General features: G+C 40.6%; 1 protein-coding gene across 1 annotated transcript; it reads left to right on the forward strand.

Annotated features, from left to right (window-relative positions):
* Positions 1–8,444: 8,444 nt before the first annotated feature.
* LOC112956557 (deleted in malignant brain tumors 1 protein-like) lies at positions 8,445–17,405 on the forward strand. Its single transcript, XM_026050068.1, has 11 exons — positions 8,445–8,511; positions 10,093–10,404; positions 11,337–11,384; positions 11,622–11,933; positions 12,181–12,228; positions 12,699–12,852; positions 13,059–13,267; positions 14,309–14,481; positions 14,876–15,264; positions 16,283–16,554; positions 17,224–17,405. The coding sequence occupies exons 1-11, from the start codon at positions 8,445–8,447 to the stop codon at positions 17,403–17,405; spliced, it is 2,166 nt and encodes a 721-aa protein (XP_025905853.1).
* The last annotated feature ends 8,413 nt before the right edge of the window (positions 17,406–25,818 follow it).

The raw sequence follows: 25,818 nt of genomic DNA on the forward strand, positions 1-25,818 counted from the left end.
GTGAAAGTCAGCAGCCAACCAGCAACCCTCTAATCAGTTAGTTCCCACCTACAATATTAGGCTCACAAACATTAATATCCTGTCTGAATCATCATCTTCCTCTTATCAAACTTAAAATCTTGATTCTGCTAGTAAAAAAATTACAGTCGTCRGGAATCCAGGTGGCCAGTTCTTCTTTTGCATTAAACTTGAGTTTCTATCCGGTTTCCTTCAGATGTATATTAAGATCARTAGTCTTTCATGCGAGCTAGCACCTTTTAAAATGCTTGATAATGGTTTCTGTTTCCACTGTGGTCAATGTTTTGCAGTGATAAAATATTTGATTGCAAGTATTACTGTTGTATCTCCTAAGCCTTCCTGTAAGCCTTGTTTTCTACCACTTTAAATATTGTGAGATGGAGATTAAAGACTGCATGACTGAAGTATTTCCTGTGGAGGGGCTTTTATGCAGCCAAAAACACCTGAACAATCTTTCACTACTGGAAGAAACAAAAAAATACTTCTTTCAATTGCATAAGGATCCTCACACATAATGTTTGAATATTCCATGAATAGTTCTTTAAGGATAACTTTCTTATTGAAGAAAACATCGCAAATTTGAAATATTTCCTTTTATGACTGATTTCTAATACAAATTAACCTCTATAAGAGTAGGAAGTAAATGTTTCTAGTGTGATATTTCTGCTTTAATTCCTTCAAAGTGTCTGAATTTGAACTCAAAGTTTTGATATCTTGAGGAGCATCACCTGTAATAAAGAGATTTTTCCCAAGCAACATGTTGTGTATGTATGGAAGGACGCAAGAACATCATATATTTGAGATCTGCAACTATCCAGAGTTGGCATAGGCAGAGCAGTCAGTGGGCTAATAGCAGAACAGATCTCTGTTTATACTCCCGAAGCAGCATCTGTCTTGACTGTCCGAATGCAGCCTCCAGAAGCCAAAAGCTGTCCCAGCCATTGGCCTACCTCAAGTCCTCTCCATCTGTTCTCTCCATCAGTGATGAATATTGTGAATGGTGCATGCTGGACAGACACAGGGAGATCCTTGCCTGCAAGACCACCAGCAGGCCATTACCAGAAGGTCTTTGGTGATTTGGTTGCCTTGAAGAAGGGCCAATTCTACTGCCTGTGGCTTGCCTGCCTCGTGGTGACCACATGAGATGGGGCAAAGCAGAGGCAGGGTGCAAGGCAGGTAGCAKTGGAGAGCACCTCACCACAGAGGTGCTTTGCCATGATATTTTTGGGCCTATGTTAATGTCCTTCAGTCCTGGGTTGCACCTGACTATGGCTGAGTCTGATCTGTGGCCAAAGCAAAGGAGGATAGGTATCAATAGCTGCTTTCAGGAAAATTCCATCTCAATCGTTAGACCTTTGGTATCTTTATTGCAATGTTCAGAAGCTTAGAAAAGTGAAGTAAACAAAGCTGTGACTTTCATTATTCTAAAGGCTGATCTGCTTATATATGATGAAAAAACTGTAAGTGGGCAAACACAGCTACTGTTGTGTCCCTCCTGCTTTTGGAGTGTGTTCAAGGCTTCCAAAAGGAAGTAGGTGAGACTTCTCAATCTTTTCTCTTATTACGTTGATAAGGGAATTGCACAGAGCTGTAGAAATAGTTCTGCGGTGTGTTTCTGACAGAGAAGGGAACTATTAGAGTGAAATCGAGATGGTGAACTGAACAGGGTGAAAGTTTAATGACTCACAAGTCCATTTAATGTCTAAGACCAAGGCAGCAAAAAGATTGTAAAAAATTTATCATGAAATCTCACTTACATAATTGTAATAAGACCCTGAATCAAAGAAAGAAGACCTTATCTTTACAATTCCAGCATTACATAGCGAGACTCTATGTGCCCATAATTTTCCCCTCTCAAATTCTGAATAAATAGAATTATTAGAAAAGATATGAGTATCAATGCAGCTATACTGTCCTAGTGAGATCTCGCCCTTCTTTATCTGTGTGAGGTAAGTCTCCTCTACCTGTTTCAAATCTTGACTTTTAAGTCAAATAATATAGTCATGAAAGTGCACTTAGTAAATATAAATCATGGTTATTGATAACCAACTCTTATGTGTCATTTCCTCATTATTTTTATCATTCTTTCCTTACAAATTCTGATAATTCTCCTTTGTAAAGGCTTGTGTTAGTATTTATTGCTCTTTCGAGATTTTTTTTTCAGTCAGTTCAGCAAAAGCCTCTATCATTGTTATTTTTAGCACAGGTTCTTGGTTCAAAACTACAACAACCTTTCTACACAGTGGGGTGATAGCTGCAAAGTGCGGATTGGAACAAGGCTATTGTCTTTTTTTTTAGGGGATGACTCACACATCCTTATGACAGGACAGAGTACTCATTGTACTCATATGAACCAGAAAAGTCCTTTCTTCCAGAGACCCTAAAGAAGGACAAAGCAAAAGGCAGCTGCAGCACAAAGAGATCCTCAAGATAAAAACATATATCTTAAGGAGGATGTACAAGACTTTTGTAAGAGATAACTTGCAAAAACAAACCAGAATCCTGTTAGACTATTTTAAATATTTCTATAGACTTGCACTGTTCTTGGATCGTATCTGTTGTAAAATCAATCTAACAACAGAGTATCAACAAAACACATAAGATATTTCATGTCATAGCGATATGTGTAATATCTCAGCTGATGGGCATTAGCTGACAGATCCTGGCCAATGCTTCGCCATACATTATGGTACAGCCAGCTGATAGGCTCCCTTTTATACTAATGCTTGGCTCTTATTTATATTATGCTAGTAGGATATGGCCTGKACCTAACTGAGCAGACCTTATTGCTGGCTAAGACTCTCCAAAAAAATTTGAGTTTTCACACCAATGCTTAAGAACAAACCCTTCTGTGTCCCAGTTTTGGCGGGSCTCTGTAGAAAGAAATAATGTAATTTGATTTGGCCCCTGGAAGTTTCCTCTCTCTTCTTGAGTCGTGTTGCCCTCTGCGTGCACCTCTGTTGTGAAATGTATGAACTGAAGGCATCAGCTGAGCAGTAAGCATTTCAGCAAATATCTTCATAATGGGTTTGAGAAAYGTAACCGGAGGTCTGATATTGCAGGGATATAGGCAAACACTCAACTGCCCTGAACATTTCCAAATTTTCAGGAAACCATTCATAATAGAAAAATTAGGCACATATTTTTTAAAAGTTTGCAAAATTTTGTTTAATATTATGACCCARCCTGGCTCTCAATTAAGCATATGAAATAGTACAAAATATAACAGAGTAAAGCTGACTCTGTTAATGATGTGGCAAAAATCACACGCTTTCTACTAATTGCTAGACATTGTATGAGACAATGCAGACATTGCAGGAGTGTCTGAGAAGAAAAGGGTAGTTGCAGTTATCATTGCCTGTCCATTTAACAAAGACAACACTTCTGTTGTCTTACAGAGTATTATAGATATGACATTCCTCTAATTTRTAATAGCATTTTTAATAAGAAATCCATGGATGATGGAGATGGCGCATACTGCACTCTGTCTCACTGCATTGATGTTACAGGGACAATTAAAAGTACAGCTCAGGAAATTCAGTCATGTTATGATGGATACCGGATATCTGAAAGATAAGAGGAAAACTGACAGGAGGTGAAAATTTTTGCTGCAGGATTGATTATTGGAAATATGCATTCCAACTGAAACAGGAGAGAAAATTAGACCCTGCTGAGCAGAGGACTGGATCATCTCCAGAGGTCCCTTCCAACCCCAGCCTTTCTATGATATTTTTGGATGATGACACATGCCATCAGGTGAAGAAGTCCTTGGCAAAGGTATAATTGTGGTGATGGAACTGATTTTAAATACTTTCCTGAAGCTCACAAGGTCATCAAAAGGAGGGAGGCTTCAGAAATATACTGTTGTTAAAGAGAAAGATAGTGAGGCCAGTGGTGACCAAACCTAGAAAGGCAGTCTTGAAAAGGAGCTGGAATGGTTCAAAGCATTTAGACAGGAAAATTTTAGTTTTCTGTAGAAAGACYTGTCTTGTGTAAGTTTTCATCAGCTGTAAAGGAGCATAAAAGTTAAGCAATACATTATGGCCAGATTGGTGATGGGCAGTAAACATTGTAAAATTTCTAAATCACTGACTTCTTCTCTGTATGTTATATTGAAATACCCTTTCACACAGAAAGAAATGTATATGACTTCCCTGTGTACCTTCCTTACAGTTAAATCATGTAGTATGCAGCAGTGGTGCAAAATCTGAATGGATTTTTCTCCATTTTAAGAGCAGGTGGCTTTTCATGTATGTAGGTGAAAATTATGCACATAAAAATTATTTTTCTTGGGCAATTCCTCTTGTCAGCTTGCAGCATCAGTTTTCTTCCTGTTATTCCGTCTGYTTTGAAGGCAAGATGAAGGTCAGAGAATGAAGGAGAGCAGAGTAAAAAAGATTTTTCTCTCCTGGAGCCCAGCTGCCTTCTCAGCCCATACCCCCTGTTTCTGTAGCCAGCTGACTTATCCATCACACATTTGATATTGATTTTGGTCTTGGCAAAGCTGAGAAAGGAAAGTACTGAAGTTACTTGAAGACTGTCAAGCTTTCTACTAAGAAATAACAGTGATCTGAGTAAAGGAGTATAAAAAGAGGCTGAAGGGGGAAAAGCCAGGTTTAAGGATCAGATACAACACAGTGGAGAAAGATACAGCTGAAGTGTCATGTAACATAGAAGCTCATATAGACCATATGATACATTCACCAGGGTTGTACTCACTCTTTTTTTGTTTTTCCAAAGACCCTTCAAATGTCTTCTGACTCTTCAGAACCTTCTTGATGTGAATAAAATGGACATGTGGAGAGAAGTGCAGGTCAGTTCATACAATGGGAGCATGCAAGAAGTTGTTTACACTCCAGAAAGCTGCTTTCATATCCTGCATCCCAGCCATATCATTGCAAGGGAACTGTGTCACATGTTTCCAGAATGTCTCTGTTTGAGATTGTGATCCATTCTGGCCAAAAAAAAAAAAAAAAAAAAAGGAAATTACAAATTTTAAAAGTTTCTTAAAGCTGCCATGAGGGTAACCTGTTTGATTCATGCATTGCATTTCATGCATTTCATTCACGTATTGCCCTCAGATACACTTCACTCTTTAAAAATGGCATATCCAATTACTGCTGCCATAGATCTCTTTTCACAAGCCTTTCTTTTTATTTTCTTCATTATGGACATCACAAAAGAATTATAAAATATGACTACTGGCTACTTCTGTGTCCCACTGAGGTAGGTTATTGAAGTGGTTTGTGATTTATTCCTGATTCCGGACACAAGAGCTGTTTCATTTTGTGACAAAACTGGTCAATCCAGGAGGCTTGGACCTGGCTCAGCAAATATTGCAGGAAGCCTCACAGTATCCAAGAAGGCACGAATTAAGCATGAGCACTGTGAAATTCTGCTTAGACGTTGGCTAAGTGTTGCCAGCCACCTCTTCTGTGCTTATTCCACTTTTRCAGGGCATCGCTGTGCACAGATTTCAAATGCAAATGTACAGCTGTAGTGTTAGGGAGAATTGAAAGTCTCCAATTTCTAGTTATACGCAGTCCAAAAGTAGGCTGTTGCCTTTTCTAATTCAGACAGGAAAAATAGGTTTAGAATATAGAAAAATATTCAATAAATATTMATCTATAGATATTCAGTAAATACTGTAAAGTCTAGATTTGGAACTTTAGCTTTTTCTGACTTTTTTAATGAACACCTGAAATCCAATATAAGATGTCCAGGTATTTGCTTCCAAATATCCAACAGTTTTTGTACTATGGTAAGATAAGTACAGCTCCATGTACTCTGGTTTAATGGTGAAAGGTTAAGAGCTCAGGTAGTGCTTTCATTTCCCAACTTMTTTGGAGCTGTAACAAACTCCTGATATGCTATCAAAAATGCAGCTTCTTACATTTGGTGATTCACAGGCTTTATGGTGCTGTATTTTGCAGTGAACTTTTTGCTGCTGTGATTTCAGCAAATCAGTAAAAAAGAAGAGTTAAACTCAGGGGTACTTTGTACAGAGGATGCTGGCATTTTAAATGGCATTTAGCGGCTTCATATCAAAGTACCTATGTAAGTTAAAAAATATTGACTAGAAATGTCAAATATGCGCTGGGAAACAGACGGTGAAATAAATGTACCCAAGAATTCTGACAACCGAGTTTATATTGAAGAGTTACACTAGCAGATTTCATTACTGTGGATAAACTTGCAAYAGACTATTTAGTCCTCTTCTGGTTTTGAATTGTCATCCATCAATTTTCTATTTATCAAGCTAAAGAATAGTTGAGGTTGTAAGGAACGTACAGGGATAATCTAGTCCAACATCATCTGGCAACTGGATATTATTGAGAAAAGTGGCCCTATCTTCTTTATACCCTCCCATCAGGGTCATTAAAACCCCATGCAGACCCTTCTATTATTGATGCTAAACCATACCAGCTMTCTCACGCTGTCCTTGTATGCCACAGGCAAGAGTCCTTTAATCATCTTTCTGACTTTTCCCTGGTCTTGCTCCTCTTTGTGCATGTCTCTTGTGCTGGAGAGCCCAACACTGAACCCATCAGTGCAGAGGTGGCCTCACCAGGGCTGAGCAGAGGGGCAGGACCACCTCCCCTGACCTGCTGGCAACACTCCGCCTAATGCAGCCCAGGTTGCTGTTGGTCTTTGGTGCAAGGGAATGTTGCTGGCACAGGTTMAAGTTCAGCTTGTTGTCCACCGAGATCCCCAGGTCCTTTTCTACAAAGYTGCTTTCCAGATGATTCTGAGTACAAAATTCTTATTTCTCAAAAATTTTTAGGAAGCAATATGATCCCAAAGCCCCTTCTCACTCAGTTAGTCACAATGTCTGATTGCTCTACTAAGCCTATGGTATTGGTTTTGCTTTTGCCAGGAAGTTAGAAGCAATAGAACTGTGAATAGCAATGTTCATGCTTACATTTCTTTATTAACATATGAAAGCAATCACTTGTACTTATTATTTTCCTCCTATTTTTTCTCTTCTCACTGATTGCTTTCACAGCTTCTGTTTCTGTTTGTGGACCKTTGTCTTTTGCCTCTCCTTCCCCTAATTTAATGCTGTGAGCCTTTGCAGAAAGAGGACTACATATTTCTTTTGTCTTTAGTTAGAAACTGTACTTGGTTGCAGCAGGAATTGAGACTATGCCAGGGGGAATCGTAAGTTATTACACCAGCTATTGGAGTTTATTTGCTTCCTGGATCATCTCAGCTGAAATAGAAAGAGAGGTGGGATCTGGATGAAATGGAGTCAACTGAAAATCAGGACAACAGTTGCCTATTTCTACTTGTCCCCTGTTCTTCCTATTGCATGAGGAGAAACAATAGAAGTGCAATATAGTGGCTTCAGCAAACAGAATAGCAGGACAGAATGATGGGCTGTTGTGCACCAAWCAATCTAAAGTGACGTGAAGACTTAACATGAATTGGGTGAGGAGTTCATTTCAGTATGACTTTTGATTTTACTTCAACTGAAACTTTGACGTTCTCTAACCGTTGTGATCCAAGGGCTTGAAGAAGMTTTATGGGCAATTTTTCTTGAGGAGCAAGCCAGAATATTGAGGAAAATGATTTCCCTTTACCTGATACTCATTAGACAGCATCTACAATAGTGAGTCTTGGATTCTGGGGTCCAAGGAAGTCCAAGGAAAACACTGTCAAAACAAAGTAAGCTCAGCAGATAGTTATAAGAGTACTTAAGCACTAGAACAGGTTGCTTAAAGAGACTAAGAAATCTCTGTTTTTGGAGGTTTTGAAGACTGGACTGGAAAGATATGTGTGATCTGTTCTAAACTAAAGCCTGGCCCAGTTTTCAATGAAAGATTGGATTAGAGGTGTCCAAAGACCTTTTTTTCTTTAAGATTCCAAGAAAATGCTGATTGCCCTATTGAACTAATGACAAGCGATAGGGAAACATGATTGTAATTGCAAGAGRATTTTATCAAAATTTAATCATTTGTGAGACTAGAGTTATCTGCTGAAGGGTCTCTTGGAAAGCTTACTGTAAATTTACTGCTTCCCCTTGCAATATCATTTAGAGTCTCTGACTAATACATCACTAGCTACAAGCAGCAAATAATAATAAAAAATAAACAGGAGATGGTTAGTAAGCATTTAAGTCCACCAATCTGATTCCAAAGGCAGTAACAGACCTGCATACCAGTCAAAGTTGCAGTGAGATAATTTGAAGTAATATGGGTAGCACAAGTTTTCCAGGAAACTAAAACTTACTGTTCATGTATTATCTTTCTGTAAATATTGAGTGATCATAAAAATGTTGGTTAGGAAACCAAATATAACCTGAGTCATGACTATAAAAACTACATTTTATAATTTTTCAGACAGACTGACCTTGGGAAAAGCACTCCTTTGGAGGTGTTTGGTATAAATTCTGGTGCTGTGGTTCATTGGCAGCTGTGGACAACATGGGTACCACCAAGTTCTTGATGTGGCTGTTCCTCGTAGTTTTAGAACTCACGGACACCTGCTCAGGTAATCTATTTAAAATCTTTTCAGTAAATTGTTTAGTGCAATGAAACTGATACTGCTCCAAATTCATGTTATTTTACAATAGCTTCTTGTATCATAGCTTAGATCAACTATACTAATATGAAAATAGTACTAAATGATTGATTTGTACAAATTGGTATTTTTCAGTATGTGAATTTGGAGGGAATATAGATTATTTRGCTGCAATGAATATTTGCTTTAACACACTTCATAGTGAATCTTCGAGATGGATGTGGAATGGCCCAATGCACATTTAACTATATATAATTTAATTGAAGTAAATCACAGTTGCTGTCATGCATAGCATCACAAGCACCAGGGGAGTAAATTTTTGTTCCCCATTGTGCCTTGATACTGTTGTACACACAAACAGCAGACCTGATGTAAATATGGTGGGCAACKTGAGGAGAGCAAAGGGCTATTCTGCACTTCCTCATACAGCATTCCTGCTTTCTTTCTCTTCCCTCCTTCTGGAGCTTACACTGCTGCTTTGCATTTCCTTGCTTCTGCCCCTAAATGAGCTGTGCAGTCTTCCAAAAGTTGTATCTCCCTGTATACATCACAGCCACCAAAATGGAGCATTGCAGCTCTTTTGGAGTGTAAGTCTTGCAAGGACAACAGTGAGAGAGTTATTATGCTGTTTTYATACCTGCCTCTTTTCTTTGCAACAGTAAATAAGAATGCAATGCCCATTTTATTCTGCCGGTATATTGCATATCTGTGGGCAAGTCTTCTCTTAAAATTCTCATTTCTACCCATCTCCATGAAAATTCTCGCCAGTCATGTTCTGAAGCATCAATCTGCTACTGCYATAATCATAGGGTTGTAGAAACGTCTTCGTGAAAAAAACAGCTCCTCACTACTGCTTAATTTTCTTTTTGTACTATGGGTATCACAAGTCATGTAAGCAGTACAGGTAATCTTCGTAATTTTTAAATGACTTATGAATAACCTATTTCTTCCTTTCTACATTAAACTCTACCATCAAATATATTTTGAACTATCAGTCAGAGAAACAGACAAATGAAAATGGGGAAGTATGGGGAAAGATGCTAATTTGGAGAACATACCATGTCCAAATGCCATCCAAAGCCCTGGAGGAGGGAGAGGGTAGAGTGAGGCCTTCCAGATATTTCTGAGCTGTTCCTGAAGTCTGTGATTTGCTCTGCGCCCAGAAGAGCAGCCCCATTTGAGACCTCTAGTGCMTCATCTCCCACGCAGCTGAGTGCTGGGAAACAACACGGTCAGGCCTCTTCATCKGCAGGTTCCTCACCAGCCCCGTTTTCTTCCTCTCTTGACAGCTGCCTCCAACATCAGAGCTCCTGTGTCTTCAGTAACAGTTCCTCCCGGTATGTCAGCCCTCTCCATACTTTGTTAAATGACTTTGGGGCTGGATTCCTAGCTAGGGCAGAGGGTGGCCATTTCCTCTTGCTCTCTACAGCAGAGATGGGACTTGGCCAAGGGGCTGTCAGTTCTGTTGCCACAAGTGCAGGACAGTACTAAATGCCCCCGTGAGAGAAGCCATCCGCATTTCAGAGGATTTCCCCTCCTCTCCGTCCCCAGGTGCCTCCCTGTGGCTGGTGGACGGCAGGAATAGATGCGAGGGACGCCTCGAGGTCTACTCCTCTTCGGGCCAGGGCACCGTGTGTCACAACAACTGGGACCTGAACGATGCCCAGGTCGTGTGCAGGCAGCTGGGCTGTGGCTACGCCATCGCCGCGCCCGGCAATGCCTCCTTTGGGCAAGGCCGTGGCAAAATTTACCTGGAAAACGTGCAGTGCACAGGCGGGGAGGCCTCCCTCTTCCAGTGCCAGAGCAATGGCTGGGGCGTCCACARCTGCCAGCACAGTGAAGATGCCGGTGTTGTCTGCTCAGGTACCAGCACTCCCCTTTGCTGACTACATGCACGCTTCACAAGGCTATGGCTGGAGGCCTCCCAGTAGACACCTCAATCGTGGTCCTAGCGTGGGGGCAGATGCCACATGTCCACCTGTCTCTGGCGAATGTCGTGGTGACTGCTGACTCTGCCCATGGAGCCACTGTGTGGCCCTTGGAGATGCCAATCCTGGGTTTGGGCAGCGTGCTGCATGTCCATGGCCTAGTCTTGAGTTGGCTGCCGTTCCAGGCCCATCCCCAAAGGTGGGGACCTGGTGCTGAGTCTGAATAGTGGTGCCCAAAACCCAGTGAGAAGGGCAGAAGCCCGCTGCTGCAAACCTCAAGCACCAGGGGATCGCAGTTAGCTCCTTGCTGCACCATGTAATTACTACGCACATGGAGAGTGTGCTTTGCAAGTGTGGAAATCCTRCCTGTGCCTTTTCACATCATGGAGCACCGCCTGTGCAAACATGGTCTTTAGAGCACCTTCAGGAAGGAAAGGGGCTGTCTTGTGCTTCCCTTTGCAGCATTCCTGCTCTTCTTCCCTTTCCCTCCTTCTGGAACTCACTCTGTTGCCTGCATGTCTCTTTACATGGCTCCAGGAGAACTGCTGAATTTCTCACAGGATGCATCTCTTTAGGGAGCACTCTCCTCACCAAGATTTCAGTTTCCCCTGCACTTTCCCTTTCACCACTTCACAGAATAGCCCACTGCAGCCAGTCATCTCTATGTTTTGCCTCATCTCAGGATGATTTTGAACTATTCCTGAAGTCCAAGACTGACTCTGCAGCCACCATGGCTGCAGCCACCATGGCACCAGCTGGGTTCCCCAGTACCATGTCACCTATGCAGCTGGGTGTCATGACAGAACATGGTTGGGCCCCTTCATCCAAAGGTTCCTCACTGGCTCCTTTCTCTTCTTCTCTTGACAGATGCCTACGACATCACCACTACRATCCCTACAGTGACAGTTCCTCCAGGTATGTCAGCCCTCTTCATGCTTTGTGCACATGACTTTGGGGTTGGATTCTCAGCTATTGCAGAAGGTGGCCCTTTCCCTCTTCCTCACTAGAACTGAGCCAGGACTTGGGTGGCCTTGGCCAATGGGCTATCAGTTCTGTTGCCACAATTGCAGGGCAGTACTAAATGCCCCCGTGAGAGAAACCATCCACATTTCGGAGGATTTCCCATGGCTTTCCCCTCCTTTCCATCCCCAGGTACCTTCCTGAGGCTGGAAAACGGCAGTAGTAGATGTGAGGGACGCGTCGAGATCTACTCCAATGGGAAGGTGGGCACCGTGTGTGATGACTACTGGGRCCTGRACAATGCCCASGTCGTGTGCAGGCAGCTGGGCTGTGGCAACGCCATCTCCGTACACACCAATGCCTACTTTGGGGAGGGCAGCGGCAACATTTACCTGGATGACGTGCAGTGCACGGGCAGGGAGGCCTCCCTCTTCCAGTGCCAGAGCGCGGGCTGGGGCGTCCACAACTGCCKGCACAGTGAAGATGCCGGTGTTGTCTGCKCAGGTACGAATGTTCCCAMTTCCCAACAATCTATAMCCTTTGATAGATTTTCCACTTATTYTTCTSATATTAAGATATGTTAGAGGTTTATGTTTTGTTCTGCTCTCAACTTGAAACCTCCTGATGACACTACCAAATGCTGCAGTGACAGGGTAGCACAGCAGCCCCTAGTGCTTGTGTAAAGCCATTTAATGTTCCTGGAATCCTGAAGTTCTTCATATTGTTTTTTTTTTTCTTCATCTTTTGGTAGATCCACCTCCCACTACCTATGTTACCACTACATCTTTGACTACTACAGGTATGTTTCAATTCTTCAACTTTTTTATGCACTGCTTTTGAATTGTACTAGTTACTGTTTTACAGTCTGCAGTTTTGAATTGTACTAGTTACTGTTTTACAGTCTGCAGTTTTAATTTCCACATTTCTAGCCAGAAATAGGCATCATCCACAGTAGGAGATTAAATTGTCCATATTGCTTCTTTATGTCTCTGTGATTCTACTGCTGGACTGTCACACAGTATAAAATAATGAAATAGTTTTTGTCGGAGTCTTTTGCTTTTCTTCTCTGTACTTTATGCTATTTGGCCTGAACCTTCTAGTTTTTTCACATACATATGTATGCCTGAAGCCTGCCAAATGCAAGGGAAAAAACAAGAGCTGGACTTCTCTGACTAACTCTTCCCKGTCTGCATAGTCATTTGTTCAGAAAATAAAAAAAGCCTAACTTTTTCATACTTATATCCTTTTCTTTTTCATTTTTTTTTTCAGCCAGAAAACATTCTTGTGGTGGCTTACTTTTGAATTCCTCCGGAACACTTGAGAGTCCTTTATACCCTTCGAATTACTATGATAATGCAGACTGTCTGTGGGAAATACAAGTAGAGAGTAATTTCCTTGTTGTTCTCACATTTAGAAGTGYTCAGTAAGTAAGATTCTTGTTGCTTGGGCAATAAATGGGACAAAAATTTCAACTGCCAGCACGTTTCCTAGACATATTTCTAATACTTCCAAGTGGTTTAGAAACATTACTTGAGAATTGTCTGAGGTATCTTAGTTTACTGCTTGTTCAACACTTAAAAATGGAGTTTACAAAACATATTTTATTGTATATTCATGTTAATCTCTCAGGTTGCCAGGTGGATGCCAGAACAGCTCCATTGAAATCTATGATGGGCCACCCAATACTTCTCCTCTGCTTGGAAGAGTTTGCTCTGATTCTTCTGTTACATATACATCATCCTCAAATCTCCTGACTGTTAGATTACACAGTAATTCTGGATACTCAAGCACRCGTTTTTTCGCTGAATATCACTCTGTTCGAGCAGATGATAATACCAGTAAGTCCCCATTCAATTTATRATGTTTTCTATATTAACTATTTATTAATGTTAGTGAATGATTTCACACAGATGACATTTCTACTTGAATTTAATAACTGATTATTAACCAGCAACTTTCAGACAATATGTATTCTTTTTGCATTTTAAGAAGACCTTCGGATACCAAACTAATTGTTTTTTAACATTTTCTATGACAACAGTCTAAATTCACCTTTCTTCTTATCACAACATTATTCTCATTTTTTACACTCTTATGTCCAGTTTTTCATAGAATCATATTGAAACTGATGAGAACGACCTGGAGGTCCCCTAGACCAGCCACTCAAAGTGGGGCTTCTCCCTGCACTAGATTACACTTGCCGTGAATTTGCCTAGAAATCCTCTAAGTGTGGAAAAGCTACAACTTCTCTGGGTGACCTAATCCAGTACTGTCCTGCAATCCTAGTAAAGAGATTTATCTGGTTTGCCTGCACTCAGGACTTTTCAAAGGACAAATTGTGGACATCAATCTGTGTTAATCTTCTGTTGTCACATTTGACTCCATTTTCTTTTTATTTGCCCTTTAAATAAGTGYCTGTGTGCTGCCAGTAGCTGCTCTCGCTAGATGCTTTTCTCTACTAAAGGAGAAACCCTCTTGGGGTTCATGGCATGGAGTTATGTTAAGACATTCAGGGAATTATCACTAAGATGTTCCAAGATGCCCTCTTGTACAAGCAGTGCTAATGTCTAAACCCTTTTTATTGTTATTCAGGAAAAACTCTCACTTCTTAGCATTTTTTACACAAGTCATGATACAGGACTGAGGTCTCAGCAGAGGCCTGTTGCAATCTACCCAATTTTGTCAGAAGAGTAACTGTACATCTGTTGAAGTTTGTCAGAGCTTAATGCTTGCTTATGTCTAAGCATAAAGTGTCAAAATAAGTGTTTTTCTTATTAATTTGACCCCTGAATGGTAGTAGCTGTTACATTTGACAATGTTGTAATATCTAAGCATTATCAAGTACCTAATTCATTAATAATCCATGTTTTCTTCACTAGCCCTTGTGTGCTTGTCAACCTACATGCACGTAGTTATAAAAAGAGCCTACCTTGAGGCACTAGGCTACTCTGTGGATAACGTCATCCTATCTAATGGTGTCTGCAAACCAACAATTACGCCAAGCCAGATTATATTYGACATTCCATACAATGACTGTGGCACACAGAGACAGGTTAGTGTCATGTATTTTGGAGATCTGCCCAAGTACGGGCATGAAAACTTGAAGAGACATTGGGAAAATGGTCATGCGTTGCATGGGGCATTGAAGTCCACAGAAATAGAAAACACAGAAATGAAGGATGTGTTTCTGAAAGTTAAATTCTTTAAACATTTCTAACTTAAAACTTGTCAGCCTTGACAATAATATGCTTAACTATTTCATGGTGATGTTCTAGAGAACAAAGTGTAGGATAGAATCGAGTGAACAACTCCATCCAGGATGTTTAGGTTAATTTTGGCATGTTTTTTCTAACTAGTACCAGAATCTGGTGCATATATAGTTTATAGTGCACAGTGTGAACAAGACTACATGCAATAATTCTGCCTTCATRTGATGTGTCAAACAGGGTGACAACGAAACAATAACCTATTCCAACGTGATAAAAGTGGCTGCTTCTGGTAATATAATTAAGAGGAAAAAGGACATTAACTTGCACATCAACTGCAAAATGCTTCAGAACACCTGGGTGCAAGTAATGTATATTGCCAATGACATTATTCATATCAATGAAACTCAGTATGGCAGATACAACGTGAACATTGCATTCTACAATTCATCATCTTTCCTGTGGCCAGTGTATGACTCTCCATACTATGTTGAACTGAATCAGATTTTGTACCTTCAAGCTTCCCTTCAAAATTCTGACTCAAACCTGATATTGTTTCTGGACACATGTGTGGCATCACCCAATCCTAACGATTTTACAACTCTGACTTATGATTTAATCAGAAGTGGGTAAGRAATTTATTAATGATGGTTTAAAACTTATTTTTTTTTAATTCACTCAGAGTGCTTCATTTCTGAAGGAGATAGGGCAATTGTACATTATCAATACATATATAGTTTTAGGAAAGGTGCTTTGGAGGAAAAATCTTGCTTAAAAATAATTATGATAATAGAAAAGCCATTCAGAACTTGCACTGGGGATTCATCCCAGCAGCCAGTGTAAAGACTGAGAAATAAATTTCTGACACAGATAAAGCTCTGAACTGTATGGAGATCAATGAGACTACTTTTCCATACCTTAGGACTATTGTTTTGCAAGTATTTTCATGCAGCACCATAACTAGAGTACAAAATAGTCCATTCAAAAAGAAGGTAAAATCCTTAGCCTTTTCTTGCTTTTCTGAAAGCCTAAAATGTTTTGATTGATTTGATACAAAATGTGCCATTTAATTTGAAATGAAACTGATCTGAGTTCTTGCAAGGCATGCAAAAGCAACAGGAGCTAGAAACACAAACATGTGGCTATAGGTATCTCCTTTTTTCCAGGAATGGAAAGTCCATTTTACTTTATCTTCTGACTGTGCTTGGTGAGATTTGAAGCTCTCTATCTCCTGGGAGAGAGTTCATGTAATTTATATTAGCAAGATAGGAGTGTAGGAACCCGCCCCCAACCAGTAGACTGGAGGGTTTTTGCTTGTGTCACACTAAAGAACTGAAACAATTTCTCCTCCTTGACAGGTTAATGTCCTCCCAGAACTACTAATTATTTATAGTTAATCCTGCTTACAAGTACTTTGCTGTGTTACGGAGTTTTAGTGCTGTGCGCTTCGTTTTGGTACAAATTGCTACCAGTATTTCTTATTTTTGTCTCTTATATTTTCTTACTAAAACCACACATTTTTATAGCCGTTAGAGTTCTTGTATATACTGCCTTGTTTTATGTTTGAACGTATGGCACACTGCACACACATAGTGTAACAGTATTTCTATTCACGATACCTAATTTAAAAATGTTATATATTTCCAGGTGTGTTAAAGACTCCACCTTCCAATCTCACCCTTCACCAAACAGATACGTCTCTCGCTTTTCGTTTAATGCCTTTGATTTTGTAAGGCAGCATCCATCTGTTTACCTGCGGTGTGAACTGGTGGTGTGTAGGTACAACGACTATTCTTCCCGATGCTATCAAGGCTGTGTTAGTAGGTTCAAGAGGGATGTAGGAACTCCTGATGAAAAAGTGAATGTTGTTATTGGACCTATTCAGCTTCAGGATACAAATCCGGAGAACAGGAAAGCTAGTAAGTTTAAATAACTTCCTCTTGGGTTTAATGTACAATACTGTATATTACTGTGATGCAAGATCTGTATAATACCTTGTGTTTGCATGACAGTTTAGATGTGAAATCTAGCTCTGATACATACTTTTTCTGGTTTATTCACATCTCCACTATAATCCTTATGGGGAGTTGTTTTTTAAGTAATGATGTTTACAAGCTATTTCCTTTCTGTCATATTTTAGAACAATTATATTCATCTGCATGTGTCTATGGCAATTAATTGAGTTCTGCAGGAAAACAGATGAGATGTAACCTATCTCCCTGCAGGAACTATAATAACKTTTCAAAGCTGACTGTGCATGATTTGTATGTCTTCTGTCTATAAATGACCAATCTCTAGGTTCTTTTGAGAATGTCCTATAGCTGGTGTTACTACTGCCAGAAAACAGCTTCAAATGGTCATAGTGTGTAATCACTGTTAGTTGCTGTTTATTTTCTTGATTTCTTGACTTTTTTCTGTACTTATTTTCATACCTACAGGATCATTTGTAAAACAATGTCCTGTAGAGCAGTTTATTCTCTGATCAGACCTACACTGCAGCACTGTAATTCAGTTCTCTCTGCCTAATAATGTTTGAGAATAGCAAGATGGAGAAACGAGCACAAACAACTCTCTCTCTCTCTGCACAGAGCTGGTCTCTGACGTCGAGGAGAACAGGGCATCTCTGGGCTCAAGCCCTGCGTCTGCTGCCGGCTCTCAAGTTCCGATTGCTTTGGTCACCATGGCTGTGGTGGTAGCTGCTGTCCTCATCGTGGGTGGGTTTCTACTGAGGCATAAGGTGCAGAAAATCATTCCCTACCAGATGATGTGAGAGGTGGGAAAGCACCTGAGGTTGATGTTCTCCCCACTAATGTATGGTTGTGCCACTTCAGGATCTGCATTTGTAATATGTATTCCTAATGACAACAGCAGCACTTAGTTAGTGTTTTAAAAATGCTGTTTTAAAAATRCTACAAAATACCACCCTCTGTTAGAATGAACTGAATTTATAAAGATTCTGGCTTTAAAATCTTTCAGTCCAAATACATATATAGGCTAAACAAAGTTTGATTTTCCCATCTCAACATACAAATAAGATGTCATCTGCAATACTGTAATTTCACAGCAGCTCAGTTAATTTCCATTTTTGAATATCCATCTGAGGAGACGGACTGACTTTCTTGACTGAAGAAAGAACCGATTTCTTTTGCTACTATGCAGATAAAACACCTATGTGGCACCACAAACTGTTCCAGAGTGTAGTCCAAGGAAAATATTTTGTTTGGATGAAAATAAACTCAATAATCAGCTGCAAACAAAAATACACAGGGGTTGCACATGAATTATTCCTGTACAATGTTTCTTTTTTCTTTTCTTTTTTTTTTTGGGGGGGGTGAGCATGGTTGTTCATATTTTTATGAGAAAATGTAGGCCATTTATAAGCTTTTGTATAAAGGCTGAAATTCTGAATATAATCAAATCTGTTACATAAATATTTAATTAAAGAGCAGGAAAAGAAATCTRTATAGAGTGGTAGTTCTTTTTGTACATTTACAAATTTGCCTACATATCTAAACTCCAAGCTAGAACTTTATCACATCAGAGAATATGGTTCGTGACAAACAATCTTAGCCAGACATTAGTGTCTCGCTTTTACACAATGATTTGTGTCTCTCTTTTACACATTTCTAAACCTGTAATGTGGGGAAAAAGTAGCGAATGTTCAGAGATTTCCATGGCGAAGTGTGACCCATCTCTCTCCCATGAGAAAAAAAAGAAASAAACAAACRAAAAAATATTTGGAAGAACCTACCTGCTCAGGAGGAAAGGTCACTGGTGTTTAATTGACAAGCTGTCCTCTTTAGTCTTTCCCATTTGCTGGCCAGCTCTGAGAGGGAAGCTGAGGGAACAATAGAAGTCACTGTGTGCACCGTGAGCTGGAGATACCTTTATGGAACGTGAGCGGAGCTCCTGGGCTCCATCCTGACCTGGYGAGGAGGATGCAGGCAGCTCTGAGGGGAATAAACGTGACTGCATGCAGGAGGCATTCTGTCCTCCTGCGAGCTCGGTTTCCAAGCAGGCCTCTTCTCTCCTCTGCAGACTGTAGAGAAGAGGCCATATGAGAAGGGATTGGTATTGCTCTCAGGGAATGGCAAAGAGCATTTCTGCCCACAGCTGGCAAGCAAAGATCGAGAAGGGTTCTCAGCTCCCCTCTGCCAACCAACACACACTGGTTAAAGAGGCTTGTGAGTCTCATCTACCCATCTAGTCCTCTATTGTAGGTCAGAGATTTTCCAGGTTTGGAGGAGTCCAGCTGCTTGTTCAACGCAGAGGATACTTACAGAGACTTGCCTCTCCAGAGCAAATGCTTTCCTGATGGTGTTTCAGGAGCGGAAATCTGTTATTTTCACTCCTGATCCCAATGCTGCACTGGCCTTGCTCCGGCAGGCATGATGCCCAACCATTTTCCAGGCCCTAGCATGATGCCACTCTTTATATTCCTCCTGTTCCCATAGTGTCTTTGTAATCAGGCTAGCAGGAATATCCCATGCCTAGGATATTAATGTTACCAATCTGCAAAGAACTTGTACTGCTCAGAGCTGAGCCTTCCCATGCCACATGTGTGCCGGGGTCTAGATGGGGAAACAAGGTTATATGGAAGTCAAGGCAGAAATGCCAGGTCCAATAGTTTCCATGTTAAATGTTGCTATAGAAAACAGTGCTGAACTGCCCATGTATCTGGCACCTCAGTCATCCTTCTTATTCCACCTCCACCTTTCTCAATCCACAAGTATTCTACAAGTGCAGGATTCAAGAAAGCTGGATTTGATAATGAAGGATTTAAGGAAAGCGTGCAGGGTAAATGGGCCCTTTGCCAAAAATYATCCTTCCCACCTGTCCCACCAAATTCAGGAAAGCTGCTAGCAATAAATCCAGTGGATTTGACTCTTAACTGTTGATAGTTCTAATTCACTGGCTTTTTAGTGGATTCACTGGACTGAGAAATTCAGTAATTTAGACTAATCTGCCTCACAACACTTTAAYACAGGCATTCAAACTGTCATTCCTTTCCACAGAAGTTTTTGTGCAGTCCGCTCCAAAGTAGATATTTTCTTATAGACAAGGATCAAAGCTGATTAATATTCTGTGCACTTTTAATGATTTTCCTTTGAATCTCACAAAATCCAGTATGTCTGCAGAAATCTCCTAAATAATCAACAAAACAGAAATTGTTTTCAGAGTTCAGTGGAGTTTCTTTCATAGAGTAATGTATTGAGAAACACTTCAAGGTGCCAGAAAAAGTTATAGGGAGCAGAAATGCATGATCACAAGAGGTCTAGCCACTGGGAAGAATGAAAATATGTTCTGCAAGGTAATTGCATTAATTAATGCAAAATAACCTGAACAAAAGATTAATATCTGGTCTTACTATACAGAGATTGTCTGATAATCACAGTCTCTGAAAACAGGGATCTCTGAAGTAAGTGGTGCAAAGAGAATTAATCAGTGTTATTAATTCACCTAGCCAGCTTAGTGGCATTTTTTTTACACTTGAATGGTTTGTGAGTCACTTTTGTGCCCACTCTCCTCCTTTTTCAATTACTACAAGAGTTTGGAAAAGAATTGTTATCTGTCACTTCTTCCGCTTATTCTTGCTTCATTGATTACAGTGTGTGATTGATCAGTCAAATATACTGGATTCTTGCTGCGTCTTGCCAAGATGTCAAAACTGGTAGAATATGAATAGTGAATACCAGGTATTTTTTTCATGCATAAATTTCCTTGTTCATGTGCGAATGTGATTGTTTGTCTAAAGAAGAAATATAYTTGCCCTTCTCAGTCCTTGCTTTCAAGGCTTCCAACTCTGTCTTTGGCCTCTTGTGTTTTGCACTTCCTTCTTCCACTTCAATAATGCTGACCTTTGTAGAAAGAAGTCATTCTGTTTCTCCCTTGGGCTCCTGGACTTTAATCTTTGTCCTTGAGAACTGCCCCTGCATGCAATAAATTTGTATACGGAAAGAATTGTGCAACATATTTTAAGGCCACCAAAACCGCAATGGCTGGAGGGGTAGGAATCAGGTGGACAGCAAAACTCCTGCCCTTCAGTTTTAGGATGAAGTAATGGCCATCGCCCTTATGAAAACATAAAATGTTTTCTGTACAGAAACACAGGAAAGTAGACTTTCACCTTCACAAGAGTGTGATAAATGAGAATTAAGCATTATTTCATGGTGTGGAAAAGCTTCAGATTAGGTTTTCAAACTGTAATTGTCACTGTGCAAAATTAAACATGGAATATATTAGAAGAGATTGTAAGTAGAAAGGTGACACTTATTTGATGGTTCCAAGAACAAAAGAAAATTTCTGAACAATGCTAAGCTGTAACACATGTGATTTAATTAAGCATAAAATCCAGAGATTTTTTCTGTATCATTTTCACAAAAAGTTATTGGCCTTGATTCTCTTGATAGTGTCTTGAAAGTAAGTTTCTCAGGAAATATGATGTGAGATTTGACATGAATTTAAAAATACCCAAAAGGGAATGAACTGGGAGAGGGCTGAAAGACATTCACATGAGTTGTAATATCCTTCCAAGGTCTCTTAGTGATTCGCTTGTAATACTTGACTCAGTCTCACATGATAATTCTTTGGTGTAAGTTGTCCCAACGGAAAGGCAAATATATTTATAGACTGTAGGAGAAGTTCTTCCCTGGTTATGACTATGTCTCCCAAACAAGAGAATTAGGAAGCAAGTTTTCATGCCTCTCTAAGGTCAACTCCTCTTGCTGTCACTACAATTCTCACTCTGGTGGCTTAGCCCAGGCTCTCAGTGCCTCCTCTCCTTTCCTCACATTTCTACTACTTGCCTGTCCACAGGCTCCTATGGACATTAAAAAGTTGTGGCCACCTCTTACCTCAGCCTTGCTGTTGTTAGCTCTGCTTCTGACGGTAGAAGCATTAATGTTGATGTCAAGGTAGTAAATTTCTTAGGACCAGCTGTCTCTACTATGTAGCTCTTGGTTTTCTGTGCACTGAATTCAGCACAGCCACACTTCTAGTGGCATAGGTACAGAGACTCCTGGTCACACATGAACAGGGGCACTAGGACTTATTTTATTTGAAGTATGCCAAAGCTCTAATGCTCCTCGGGGAGACTTGTCTCCCTAGTTCAGAACAAACTATGAAGCTTTTAACAATTTTTTAGAGTAAGTCTCTTGAAATTTCAACATCCCACTACCTTCCTCAGACCTGCCAAAGATTGTCCCATACTGTAACTTTAAGCCTTGCCAGAAAATATTGAGATTCATTAGCCAGAACTGAAAGGTAACTTTCACATTCTACATACAATGAGATGATTACAACACCCATGGCAGCATAAATATTTCCTTACGGGCAGTGGAAAATGTCACTGGCAGTGGAAAATCTCTTTTTGCAGAGACCAGGAAGTTACAAAATCTTGAATAACAAATCAAATTTATTTTCATTTCAGACTATGGGATTGTGGTTATTTTACTGTTCACCTGTAGAGAGAGAGAGACACCTATACGGCCACTCCCCTTTAGAAATAGAGACTATAAATTCACATGGTCCATTCTATCAAGAGGTCTTGATGAGATGGGTACCGATATGCTTTTGCTGTGGCTACTCTTGTTAGGTCCAGCTATTCTGGAGGCAAGATCAGGTAAAACACTTCCTTTTTTCCAGGGCATATAAGAATACACCACAGACAGTTAGGGGTGCTCTTTCATGATTCCATGTATAGAAATCACATTCATAATGGTGTCATTTTGGACCAATGATTAAAGGTGAAACTGAAATGAGATAGCACAGTTTTGTTCTACTAAACTACGAAGTAACTGACAGAGTGTATAATAAGGACAATATTTAAACAACTTAATGAAGTTCATTTTGCTTTGACAGGGTGGTATTTTGTCTTAGTGCTTTGTATGATGGCTAAAATTGTGTCTGTGAATATATTATGATTGAATGACTTCTATTTCCAAAACTTTGGTATAAGAATTATGGAATAACTGTTAAATATAAATGTATATTTACTCTAGAGCATGCATACACATATATATCTATATTGCTATCATTCACCTCATCTTATTTTATCTGTCTATCCTCCTCTTGCCTGGTGATAACACCCTTCCTCTTGTTGCTCCAGTTCACTCACAGCTTCATTTCCCAGTCTCTGCCTTTTTTTCCTGTGGGTCGGAGTAAGTTCTGCACTTATTACTGTCTCCTTTTGGCTTATTGACACCTTTAACATGTGAGGGTGAAAGTAACTACATGCCCCAGTTATGGTTTTCATCTCACAGTGATGATAGACCTTAAATGAGGGCAACAAAATTATTCTAGACCAGCTTTAATTTCCCAGTCTCACTGTGACTTTTCATCAGGTTTAACATTTCAGTTCTTAGTGATCCTACMTATATGATTTAAAAATGTCCTTCTCTGAACAGAGTCAGCTGTTGCACCACAGCTCAGCGGAGGCTTTGTACATTATGTAAAACTTTTACACATACATATTTCTAGTAAGACAATGTTGTGGGAAGAAAAAACATGTTCTACTTAAATTCCAGTAGGATTCAGTGCAAATTGCTCCACTTCTTATAGTATCAAGTATTTTCATAGGAGTGAATAAATAAGTATATAAACATGAAGTGTGTTACTAAAACATGCTATTTTCTGCATTTTAGAAATAATAAGTCTCCTAAGAAAATAATACTTAGGTTTCAATCAGGTATTGAAATCCAATTTCTCTCCATTGTTTTCCAATGAATTTTTCTATTATCAAAAATTTTCCTTTCTTTGTGAAATAGTCTGTGCTTAGCTTACTGCATAAGTTTTCTGTATCAATCTTGCATCAATGTGCAGCTGATTTTGAGGTTTGGGAGGGTAGAAGAAAAGTACGTGGTCTGTCTACCACGTCTTCTTACAGACATTTAATCCTAGGCTAAACAAGCACTTTCCAGGAAGATTATGGCATCCTGGGATTGTATGCTGGAATAGATAACTTCTCGGGATCATTTCCAGCTTATTTTTCTGACTCCGTGTTTGTGCTCAATTTCCTGTCTCCCAAAGGGACCAGTCTCAGACTAGTGAATGGAAGGCACAACTGTGAAGGCCGAATTGAGATTTATTACCAGGGACACTGGGGGACAGTCTGTGATGATTTCTGGGACCTTCCTGATGTCCAGGTTGTGTGCAGGCAGCTGGGATGTGGCGAGGCCATTTCAGCACTAGGAAGTGCTTACTTTGGCCAAGGCTCAGGAAAAATTCTCCTGGATGATGTGCAGTGCAGTGGATATGAATCTTCCTTGTGGCATTGTAATCACCGTGGATGGAAGAAACATGACTGTGGCCACCAGGAAGATGCTGGTGTTGTCTGTTCAGGTGTTGTCAGATTTTTCTCTTCTAAATATTTTCCTATAAATTGCCCCAAGAATACACRTGCCAGGCTCTGGATATGCAAAAACTATCCTTTTCAGATAACATTTCATTGATTCAAGWTATTTGACATAAAATTGAATGTAATATATATCTAACCCTATATATTTGTGCTAACACTTGCTGTTGCAATTTGTTTTACTATTATTTTTCATATGAAGTATTCTCTGTCTGTGGAAAGGTGCATTCTTACTAAACAGTCCTGTTCTCAGAAAGCAGAGCTAGATCTTCTAATAGCACCATGTTTTCGCTCTTCTCAAGCTACAGAGCATGGGCATGCACTCACTTTTTTTCTTGCTTGAGTAGCATACATATTCTGATTGCTCACACTGTGCAAAGCAACCAATTAAAGAAATAAGGATCACAGATATGTCATAGTATGCAGAGCTCTTAGATAGGAAAAAAGCCTATTTAAATTAAAGCAGCAAAGATATTTCTGCTACAGCTGATGTATGGCAGGGAGGAATAGGGATAGGTGAAACTGATAAACTGAAAAGTACTGGTATGGGTAGCCCAGAGAGGCTGTGGAGTCTCCATCCTTGAGGATGCAGATTCCTCTCTGCACAAGGGCTGGGGCCATGTGTTCTAGGGGATAATACTTGAGTAGCATGCTGGAACCCAAGGATCTCCTGAGGTCCTTCCCAATATCAAGTATTGTGACATTCTCTGTCCATTTTATTTCTTGCTTTTTCTTCCACACAGCCTCACAAAAAAGGAATTCTCCAGCATGGTTGTACTCAACAGGTAAGAGACACCTACCTCGCACTTCAGGGACATTGTGAGAACCACAGGCCCAACAGCAGAGCAGAGCAGAGCGGAGGGTAGTGTGCTAGCTGGAGTGTGTCCAGTCCAGGAATCTACCTCCCCCTTTGCCTTCCTGAGAAGCTCCYTGGGATTGCTTTAGGGCAGAACCAAGCAGCTGTAAGGGACAATGTGATCGCTCACAACCTGCTCCCATGACTCACCCAGGACCAGCACCTGCCCTGGCACCTGTAACATATCCTGGACCCCACACACGGGAGTCTCTGGCCTCCCCTGGAGCCACRAAGTCCTGTACCTGGCAGCAGGCAGCACCTTGTGACACAAACCCTCTCCCTSCAACACTATTTCTAAACACCACTYCCAAACCAAGTCTCAAATGGCATTTTCCCACCCCCTTTCTCCCTGGGCACTGCCCTCTGGATGCTGTATGAACACACAGGTAGTTCTACGCATTTTGTTTGCCTCTTGAGGAACTGTGCCTGCAGCTGGCACACAGCTGCATTCAGGGCAGGGAGAGGGTCCTCATCTAACACTTGTTTTATTCATATTCACAATGTGAACCTCTCCAGAGACGCCTGGAGAAGAGACAGCTGAATGGCAGAGGAACACAGAGGCAATGACTGCAAGAGAGACAAACACCGCATCGACACCTCCATCAACGTCCACAGCAGGTATCTCTACCCAGCGTCACTCATCCCTTTACTGCAACCTGCTCTTCTACCTTCCCCTCAGGGCTGCACTGGAAGGAGTCTCCCCTGTCTCTGAAGCTCCCKTAATGCCCCTCCTGTCACCCACGTTCTCAGTGAGAATGGGTTGCCATGGGCCCTGCTGTGCCTCCAAGCAGTGCAACCCCCACGGCCATGTGACTCTGCCCATGCACAGTCACACCACAGCAGAGCCACGAAACTTGGGAGAGGGGATGAAGGAAATGAGCATCCAGGGAGAGCTCTCTGCTTTCCAGGTCTGCAGCTGCGTCTGGCCGACGGCAGCAACGAGTGCGAAGGCCGCGTGGAGGTGTTTGATGGCAG

The sequence above is a fragment of the Nothoprocta perdicaria genome, unplaced genomic scaffold (genome assembly GCF_003342845.1).
Source record: "Nothoprocta perdicaria isolate Ctin4 unplaced genomic scaffold, notPer1 scaffold_646, whole genome shotgun sequence".
Classification (NCBI taxonomy): Eukaryota; Metazoa; Chordata; class Aves; order Tinamiformes; family Tinamidae; genus Nothoprocta; species Nothoprocta perdicaria.